The 10,444-nt window shown below is 43.1% G+C and overlaps 1 protein-coding gene and 1 non-coding gene across 2 annotated transcripts; both read left to right on the forward strand.

The window, feature by feature from the left end:
- The first annotated feature begins 5,423 nt into the window (after positions 1 to 5,423).
- Positions 5,424 to 5,497, forward strand: TRNAD-GUC (transfer RNA aspartic acid (anticodon GUC)). The gene has a single exon. It is a non-coding gene; the product is annotated as a tRNA-Asp (tRNA).
- A 4,041-nt stretch (positions 5,498 to 9,538) lies between these two features.
- On the forward strand, positions 9,539 to 10,441 carry LOC132291077 (acetyl-coenzyme A carboxylase carboxyl transferase subunit beta, chloroplastic-like; the record flags this gene model as incomplete). The annotated part of the gene is made up of 1 exon (XM_059790215.1): positions 9,539 to 10,441. A coding segment is annotated over exon 1 (888 nt), but the record flags the coding sequence as incomplete, so codon positions are not given.
- Between the last annotated feature and the right edge of the window lie 3 nt (positions 10,442 to 10,444).

Consider the following 10,444-nt stretch of genomic DNA (forward strand, 5'->3'; position numbering starts at 1 on the left):
GAATCTATCAATTATTCATTCGAAATATAGATTGAATGCTAATAGAGTATGATGATCTTTCCTTTTAGGCCTACTTTGTTGAAGATTGAATGACTTTCTTTCTTCAGATTGAAATGGAATTCTAAATTATCCTAGTGGAGAGGCGCTCCCATTCTGTTAGAAAGGGAAATCAGATCCCTTGTTTCTACTGGAATATAATGACCAATGGCAGACACATGCTATTGACTCATCAGGGGGGAGATCGCGTAAGCCTAAATGTCGTATATACGGAAGAGTTCTTTCTGACTTCTTTGCCTGCCTGTTGTAGCTTGTGGCTTTCTTCGTTGGCTTAACCCCCTCCTCTTTCCGTCCGCTCTTACCGAAGTGAGCAAATTGCATGTAGAGATCCGTAGGGGCTTATAGTTTAATTGGTTGAAACGTACCGCTCATAACGGTTATATTGTAGGTTCGAGCCCTACTAAGCCTACCACCCCCCTCTCTTCACCTGATTCAATGAATGTCGATGCAAAATAGATTCCATGGCTGGTTTAGCTTGACTTCTCTTTCACTCAATTCCTCATGAGCTTCTTCTTCTAAGAAGCACCCTTCAGCCGATCTCAATCCCTAGAAAACGGATCACTGAGTCAAGCACGGCAGGCACACTTGCTATATCTCCACCTACTGGGCGAATCTCACAAGCTACAGCTACGGGTGGTTTCAAAGGAAGTGTCAAACTTCTTTCTTCAACTTCTGCTACAAAGCCATTCGCGGGGGCTTCGAAGGCATAGCAATGGCCAGTTACTCAATACCGAGAAATGCTAACACGTCTAAACCAAAGACTACTGATCCCGCATCTGGCCTTAGCGACCTACTCCCTTGCACTATTTTCGAATTTGCTCTTAGTGCGTGGCTTTCGTGTGGTTGCCAAATAGTCGACATTGCCCTACTGGAAAGAGTTTTCAGTGTAAGATAAAGCTAAAGCTTGCAAAGAAGCTGACTCCCTTGACTCTCGTAATGTTTGCAACGAATGGTGAGCTTCAGATTCGCTTCTCCCATCGTAAAGTGTTCTGATCTTTTCTTGATTCTCATTCTTTGAAATTCTCTTACAATAATTCAATTCACATGGTTTGGCTGGCTTCATCAACTCCGCGAAGGGTATCGAGAAACTTCCTTTGAATCTTTCTTCGGCAATGGATCCGACAAAGGCTTTTAAAGCCACACTACTTAGACCAAGAAGGTAGTTGGACGACCGACGGGGATAGCTGTAGCGCCTGAGGGGGTGATGAGGACAGAAGAGTTCGTTCAAGCTTCATCTTCCTAACCTTGAACAGACAGCACGGGATCTCGTGATTGCGAGTCTAGGGACTCATAAAAGGCTCACTACCAACGCGATTCAGTCTTTGCGGGAGATGAATTGAGTCTTTTGCCTCACCTCGGATCGAAAGATTTCACTAAGCAACTCACTACCAGAACGTAAGTGAGGTAGGAAAGTGGTTTTCTCTTATTGTTTTGATTCATATGCCCTTCATTCATTATGTGTGTCCTGCGGGACTAGTAGTATCTGGCCGCCCTGGACCGTTCATTGATTCACCCTTTTTCTACAGAATTAGAAGTTGACCCGGCGGGAGGAGATATGAATTCGCTTTCGAAATGTTCCAACGTTCAGAAGGAGTCGATAACGAAGCTTTCGTTAGCATTGATCACAGAACCGAGCAAAGAAAAAAGGGTCAATCAGAAGAGATGAAGGTGCGGCAAAGGTTATTGCGCTTATCTCCTTTCTTCATGGTCCGGGCAGTCACAGAATGAGTTCGAAATTCCCCATCGAATATAGGATATATGACAGTCGGGGTGACCGATGCACCTCTTCGAGCAAGGGTTCTTTTAATGGATGGAGTGGATCTTTCCCCTTCTACTTCTAATCGAGGGTCCGTTCTCACTTGTAGACAGGGTCAAGGCCCGATACGAATTCACTCACGGCAAACAACTTTCTACAGAGTCCGTTGACAAGATGGCGCTGCATAATCAAATGTATCTCGAGCTTGAAGCTTGACACGACATTAGTTAACATAATGCTTTGCTTTCAATTCCTTAGTTAGAAACAGGTCTTGGATTTACGTAGGGAGTAATAAGCAGAGCATCAACATAAGAAGCCAAACGTCTATCTCTGGATGGGACACATTGACTCCCGCATTTCATGCTCAAGCCTGAAGTTCTTAATTCATTATGCTTTCAAGTGCGTGCAGCAGATTTGCCACTTTGACCTGCTCTGGTCGAAAGGCTCGTAGTTGGGACTTACAGTTTAAAGGGCTCTCACGGTTCCTTAGAAAATGTTTGCAAAAAATGCCTTATCTACTCACATCTTAGTCACATTAATGACTCTTATTGATATGCTTGTGCGAGTGTTAGGTAAGCGTACACAAATTCAAGAAAAGCAAGAGTGAACCAGCCGGTGTCAAGGGGACTACTTGCAAGAAGTAGCCATTTGATCCGTCCCTTTGGCTCACTTCATCCGTATAAAGATGGGATCGCTAACATCCGTGCATGCAAGGCTTTCGCTTTGGCTTGGCTAAGTATTTCCATTTTCACCTCGTTTATGTGCCGTAGAGGGTAAGGGGTTCTTTCCCTTTCTCCTTGAAGAAAGTCAGAACTATCATCTCCCAAGCCCCTAATGTAAATATTCAGTAGTCTTACCCATATTCTTATTGATAATCTTGCCCTTTGAGAGCACCTTCTTCACCTCCAGTTCGTGTGTGATGCGCTTACAAGGTGAGTAATCTCATTGACTTCCCAAACAGCGTAAAAGAAATGAGGAATTGGTCCTGAGACAGAGCCGGTGTCTCTTGCCTAATCACTTGCCCTTGTTTCTTACGAGATTTCTAAAGGTGGATTCTACCTTGATTCTTAGTTCGTCTACTAACATGGAAGCGGGTCTTACCGTGTACCACCAATCCTGACCTCAGAGAGGTTTTCCAATAGAAATGTTGGCCAAATTCCTTTATCAGATTCGTCATCCGAAGGCGAAGATGAAGGCAATATGATGGATAGGGCTATGTTGACGTTGGAAGAAGGTCAATCTCATGGGACCTATTTCTAATGCTTCTGTGGTGCATAAACCTTTTCACTAAGGTCCAAGACTACGATGAAGCAAAGGGATAAGCACAAGTAAGTTCATATCTCTAAAAAGATATAGTAGAGAAGACTGGTAGTGCAACAGTTCCAGTTGATGGATAGCCGGTCTACAGTAAGGAAGAAGGTCAGGCCATTTCCCAGCCATCGGTCAGAGCTTCCCTCCCCTGACTTCAAAAGTTGTCCACTAGCCTCTTCAGTCGATCGAATAAGTTCGGGGGAGAGGCTTTCACTAAAGAGAATGGACGTATCGAGCAAGTGCTTACCGATTCACTTACGCAGCAGGTGAAAAAGAAGTGAAGGATGAACTCAAGCCTAGCCTAGCCGAGGAAAGGGGCTTTCTGAGGCTATGCAGATTGCCAAAAAGACCCATTTTGAATCAAATTAACGTCGTGAAGTCGGAGACGTTTTAGCGACCCTTCCCCGAGTGAAAAAGCAATTTCAATCGAAAATGCGCCCTTTCATACACTTTTTCTTTAGAACTGAGCGAAAACTGAGCGATTAGTTCGTTCTGAGTGAGTTCTCCTACCATCCTTTGATTTAGAATATAAACCCCTTCACAAAATGAGGCTGTACCCCACAATGTAGCGCGCTATCACACGCTCTTCCCGCGAGTACTCGATACACGATGTTTGGTACACTGAACACCTGCCCGATCTCTGTGGAAAAGGTTCTTTTGCAAGAAAATCACCTCCAACAGTGTCCGCGAAGAGAGACTTCAACATCCGCTACTACGGCATCGGGTCGTGAAGTTCACTTCTTGATTGTCAAATGCTCTGATTAGGAAATTCCTGCCTTTCCCTCACGCTCCTTTTGATTTGACTTTGGGTTGGGAAAAAGAGATCAAAAGAGTTTCAAAGAGAAAAGGAATTGAAAGCTAACTGAGCAATAGAAAGCACACAATAAGACACCATATATGAGCGGTTTCATTTTCATATTCGTTAAGCACCTGCTGGATAAGCAATCCTATTTCATATCTGTATCTAAGGCCCGTGTCACCATTATCGGTAGAAGACAAACGGATGAGATTCTGGTTGGAAAAAAGGTAAACTACATAGGAAATGTAAAACTGGTTTCCTGGACCTTGAAGTTGTAATATCAGAGAAAGTAGGAGAAAGGGAGTGAACAGACGTTCTCTCGAAGTCCGATTCATGCGTTGGGGCCAAGCCCGAAGAGTTCGCTATATGATTCACACATGCAGGTGAAAGGAAGCAAGGAACCCTGGTTCAAAAGGGAAGGGGGGAGATGGTGGTCAATTCTTCTCATAAACCATTTCTTGAATACAAGACGTGCAGCGCTTCTTCTGAAGGAGGGCACCGGGCACTAAGGACCTTATTTGAAGGGTAGAGCAGCTAGTATATCTTATCAGATGGGAAGTGTATTGGAGAAGCCCTCTAACTGCCTGAGGCTATGCTACGGTCTTACATTCGCCCACTTAGTATAAGCTGGAAGCACGGGGTGGGATCAACCAGATCCATCTCCTGAGGTCTTTGGCGCAGAGTGCGCGCCCTCACTCCCTACTAATATAGGGTTGGGCACATCCATACAGGTGCAATGAGGATCATGAAAAATCTAAGAGAGTGACTCAATTAGTTTCATTCTTTTTTTCTCATTGCTCTCCTTGCCTTGTTAATTTAATAGCACCTTCATGAGGAATGGGTAGCTTGTGTATGATTGCTTCGGGGAGTGAATTGCCTCTGCGTGGAGGAATCCTTGCTAACAAGAACCTTTCCTTTTTCTGATTGCTATATCCTCGACCGTATCCAAGCTCCGTGGCTAGTCTGCGCTCTTTGGTTCTTGCCAAGGAGCGTAGCCCGGAGGGTTTTCAGTTTCTTTCCTCTTGACCTTGCTCTTGACAAAGAGCCTACGAGAGATTTGTTCGGTTCGTACTTGTCATTCCCATGAGATAAGTAGGAAACTCTTGCAAGGATCTCAAATGGTCCACTTGCACTCCAATGATATGGATTCCTGACATCTTTCTTTCCTACCTCTTGCATTGCATTACCATAACGAAAAGCAAAATTCATTCAAAAAAGAAAAGAGAGATTGCTATTGCTCTTGTGACTCGGAATGAACCTTTCTCGGTAGAGGAAAGGAATAGCGATGGGGCCTATGAAGCATCCAGGAACAAGCAGATTCAATCTACCGACGAATTCTTGCGTGGTCTCCAAGGAAAGAAAAGGAAAAGGTCCGCTTCCACAATTTCATTATATTGAATCTGAATATCAGAATCGCTTATATAGTCATGACGAAACTAAATGGTTCGAATGAAGAGAAACAAAGAATCATCATTTGGAGGCTGTACACCTCATTTTCCTGGGATTGTAGTTCAATTGGTCAGAGCACCGCCCTGTCAAGGCGGAAGCTGCGGGTTCGAGCCCCGTCAGTCCCGACTGATTTCATAAATACATTCTCCTCTCCCTTGACTTGACGGAACCAAACCTAAGCAAGTTGATCACAGCCAAAAGTATGCCACTGGCAAGAGCAAAGGATTTCACACTAACTAAACATCTCCGAGGATCTCTATTCCTGTATCTCGAGAAAGAAAGACAGGCATTGCATAATACTAATGAGTACCCCACATGCCAACTATTTCCATATTCTGGCTGTACTACTTCTACCGTTCAACAGGTCTCTCTTCGTACGCATGGATGTCTAGTCAATAAATCCCCTGACCTGATCTAATAGCTTGTGAGCCTGCTGGTTCCTGCTCTCCTCTGAAAGAGAATATGAAAAGGGTTTTCAGTTTCATTTCATTCACAGATTCTAATTCTTTCTATCTAAGTCAATACGTCAAGGAGGAGTTCGAACATCAACTGGGGGGAATTTCCCTCTGTTTGAAGGAGTCAAATAAGAATCCAATCCACCCATTCCATATTCAAGCGAAGGTTTCGAAGCGTCTTGCCTTCTTGCTGCTGCTTTCAGAGCCAGGAGCAAACGGAAATTTGGAGTCTTATTTGCCACTTTGTCGAATTTAGCAAACCAACGGCTGCTTATGCCTAAAGGTGATGATCAAAACGAAAAGCCGGTGACTGTCTCTGGTTTCTTTCGTTATTCGCGCTTGTTTGAGATCGTGATGAATAGTCCGGACGAGAACCAGGACGTAAGCCTGGATTGGATCTATTTCACATCTGATGACACTCAATTCGTAAAAGTCTCTCTCCTGCAAGAAAGAGCATAGTCCGATTGAGCGATAGTTTGACCTATCAATTATGGATTGATTGCTTTCGACTTGATCGGAATTGAATTCGCTTAAGTAGAGTCATGTTGAATGCTATTTTCAATGAAGTTTTGCTGTTTGAGGAGACTCCTCTTATCTAAAATAGTCTTTTCAGGTTTAGCAGCTATAGCCCACTACACTTTTCAGATTGGATCGGAGTCTGATTAGCGAAAATGTGTGTTCATTTATGGATCGTTAGACGTGAACGTGCAAAGTCATTCCGAGTGAAGGCCCTTACCATCCGTATCCAAAACTCATTTTTCACATCTGCTGTGCTTTCCTCTTCTTATGCACTACTGTGCAAGCACACAAATGGGATATATGGTATTTCTCATGGTTGTTTTTCCGTCTGTTCTAGCTGATTCTTCTCTGCCTTGGTTTCATTCTTTCGATTCCGTGACATCGTAAAGAAAGCTGCAGTCCTTCGAGCCCGCCCCAAGGGTTCGACAACCGAGCTTTTCTGATCATTTCTCTTAAAGCAATAGGAAGCAAACCCTTCTCGTTCCCACGCATGGACATTCCATTGAATTCCCTTTAGTTCAGGAAGAGAGAAACCTCTCGATCGAAAAGCTAGGCTGGATCCCCTAACATAGTCAATTCCTCCATGACAGCTCTGTCTTTTGCAGTTGTTCTTTCTGAGAGAGAGGCTACTTCGCCTGGGAGCCGGTGACGAAGCTTGGAAGAACAGCCACATGGAGCAGGCTTACGACTTTCTGCCAATGCCAAGCTCTGAGATTGACATGACTTTCCCGTCTTCCTCACCTGATACGGAAAGAAGAGTAGGGATATGACTCGGACTGAAGAGACCACATTCTGTTGTTCTGTTTGGTAATCGATATCAACCTTCCTGGGCTAGGTGTACAGGTGAAATTGGAAGAAATGAAAAGACGATGCTATTCAAAGAGAAAGCCTTGAAAAACATCAGATTCACGCAAAGATAGGAAATCCCCCGTAAGATGGCGTGAACTGGCCTTATAAAGGCACGATCATGGGCATAGACAGGGGCGCCGGGTGCGCTTTACTTTGATCGATAGGCGATCGCCGGACTTGATCTTCCCGCAGAAAAGGGATGCTTGCTTCTATTAATTGTTCTCCCTTTCTTCCTAACACTGTTGAAGCTTCAACAAGGTACGATTTTGACTTCGAAAATGAGTTTCTAATACTCCCTGCTCCTTTACTGAAAAACAAGAGCTTGGAAATATCTTCATAGAAGAGAGCTATTATAATTGTCTCATTGGTGGAATCCTCCTGATGTTAGAAATTCACTCTGCATCGGTCTATCTGTAATCCGGATCTGATTCTAACCGTCAACAAGAGAAAATGTGACAAAGAAAACATCTTCCAATGCTACCTGTACCATAACTTAGTTCATTTTCCTACCTTTGATGAAGAAAAGCAGAATCAGTCATATTCTGAAAGAAACAATCAGATTTTAGTCATTTTGCCGCTATATGAGATCGAACTGATGCTGTTTTCTGAACCTCTTCTTAGCGAAAAGTAAGGTTAGGCCAATTTACCGGGGTTTTCGAAAGAATTCTCTTTTTTCTACGAGTCAGGTCAGCGACAAAAGAAAAGGCAGATTATGGTAGGTGATATCAAGTCGAACTTCGACCAAAGTGTTCATGAGTTGTTCCTGTCAGCTTGGAAAGTGTCGGAATGGCGTTAACAAGCCCCTGGCACTCAAAAGTTTCGCTCAGCGAACTCTTTCTTATAGGACTCATTCCCTGGTCTCTTCGATTGAAGCCTTCCTTGGAACTTGTTTCGTAAATCAAATACACTCTGAAAAAGCTCCTATGTTTGTGAGACCTCTTCCCTAACGCACGAATCTCCGGTCCTATGATCTAAAGTAAGCCTACGAGCCAGCCGCTTCTCTGGTCGACCAGCTCGAGGCAGGCGCATTCATTCAAGTGGTCCCGCATTTACCCTTTAACGTCACTTCATGCGAGCGAGGAAATAGATAGAGCAGAATCTTGTAATATCGTCTAGTAAGCATTTCCACTAGTCAAGAATCAAAGCAGCCATGAAAGTAGCCCTTTCCAGTGAAATCAACCAATCGCTTCGGTACTTGCAACATAGGTAGGGCATGGTATTGTTTGTGCTACTGGAAAGCCAAGTAAGAGTCGGAAAGCCAAGCACAGATGAAGCAAGCAGACCGCATCTCTTGTCTTGTGTGAGCGTATGCCTGTTCGGGTCAAGCCGCAGCTCTCGGCCTGGGAGGAGTCAATGGAGGAGCTTATAGCCCTGTTGATCTTCTATCTCCAAGGGCAAAGCTAGCTTCGTTACTGGGAGTCCCGGGAACGGAGGAGATATAGAACGTGTGCAGTGAGGGATCTTTATCGGTAGAAATGGTCAATTTCACTCATTTCACAGCTATAGCCGACTAAACGATTGAGATTTCTTGCTCCTCGTCTTAGCGAAAAAGCAATGGAGGACGAAAACACGGGGTTTCATGAATCAATTCGATTTTCAGATAAAGAGAAGATGCTTCGAACAGGAGTATGAGACGCCCCAATTATCGTATATAGGTATACTCTGACTTTCTAGTCAAAGAGCATTTAGGCAGCGCGTGAATCGAAACGTGAGTCATTGTTTCACCTCATTCGCTCGAAGTCAAAACTCACTTTCCTTCGTGATGGAGTGACGGCCTTGATTCAACTAAGGGACATGAAAAGAGAAACGGATAAACAAGAATGCAATGTATTACGCGTAAGGGGCTCCTCCTTACTATTACTTACTTAATATATTGGTACACTTGTGCAATAAAAGACAGTATTCATCATACGTTAGTCACACATTACTCATTAGTAAGGGGTAAGCTTGCTTTCCTTTAGAGCAATAGTTTCTCAGGCAAGTAGACCAACCAAACATAACTGTCCATTTTTCTCTGTTTTCAAGCCATTTACATGGTTTTATTCTGCCATAACCTCATCTGTATTCCGGAATCATTCGTCCGAGCAGTTTTCACTTTATGAATAAGTTCAGAGGGGATCGACACCCCTCTTACCGTTGACCAATGCTATCCCCCTCTGCCCTCCCGTTCCGTCTTGATCTTCTCTTTCGGTCCACAAGGTCACAAGGGAACTTGAGACAGCAAGCGGATTAGATCGAGCAGATTTAGGAGCAAATGGTCCTGTTTGAGTAGGATTATAAAGTGCAAACTCTAATGAATTGGCAAGCGTGCTCAGACTGATTTTCTTTGTGGATTGTCTCCTTCAATGATGGCTGGCTATGTATAGTTACTTTAAAAACCGGATCTCTTTTAATAGGAATGTTGATCATTTATTCAGTGTCAAGGACATTCGGAATTTCATTTCTGATGACACTTTTTTAGTTAGGGATAATAATGGGGACAGTTATTCCATATATTTTGATATTGAAAATCAGATTTTTGAGATTGACAATGATCATTCTTTTCTAAGTGAACTAGAAAGTTCTTTTTATAGTTATCGGAATAAGGGATCTAAGAGTAACGATCCCTACTATGATCGTTACATGTATGATACTCAATATAGTTGGAATAATCACATTAATAGTTGCATTGACAGTTATCTTCATTCTCAAATCTGTATTGATACTTACATTTTAAGTGATAGTGACAATTACAGTGATAGTGACAGTTACATTTATAGTTCCATTTGTGGTGAAAGTAGAAATAGTAGTAAAAGCGATAGTTCCGGTATAAAAACCAGCATGAATGGTAGTGATTTAACTATAAGAGAAAGTTCTAATGATCTCGATGTAACTCAAAAATACAAGCATTTGTGGGTTCAATGCGAAAATTGTTATGGATTAAATTATAAGAAATTTTTGAAGTCAAAAATGAATATTTGTGAACAATGTGGATATCATTTGAAAATGAGTAGTTCAGATAGAATCGAACTTTCGATTGATCCGGGCACTTGGGATCCTCTGGATGAAGACATGGTCTCTCTGGATCCCATTGAATTTCATTCGGATGAGGAGCCTTATAAAGATCGTATCGATTCTTATCAAATAAAAACAGGGTTAACTGAGGCTGTTCAAACAGGCATCGGCCAACTAAACGGTATTCCCATAGCAATTGGGGTTATGGATTTTCAGTTTATGGGGGGTAGTATGGGATCCGTAGTTGGGGAGAAA

The sequence above is a fragment of the Cornus florida genome, unplaced genomic scaffold (genome assembly GCF_030987335.1).
Source record: "Cornus florida cultivar Cherokee Brave unplaced genomic scaffold, ASM3098733v1 CherokeeBrave_3.0.0_Hap2_scaffold_307, whole genome shotgun sequence".
Classification (NCBI taxonomy): Eukaryota; Viridiplantae; Streptophyta; class Magnoliopsida; order Cornales; family Cornaceae; genus Cornus; species Cornus florida.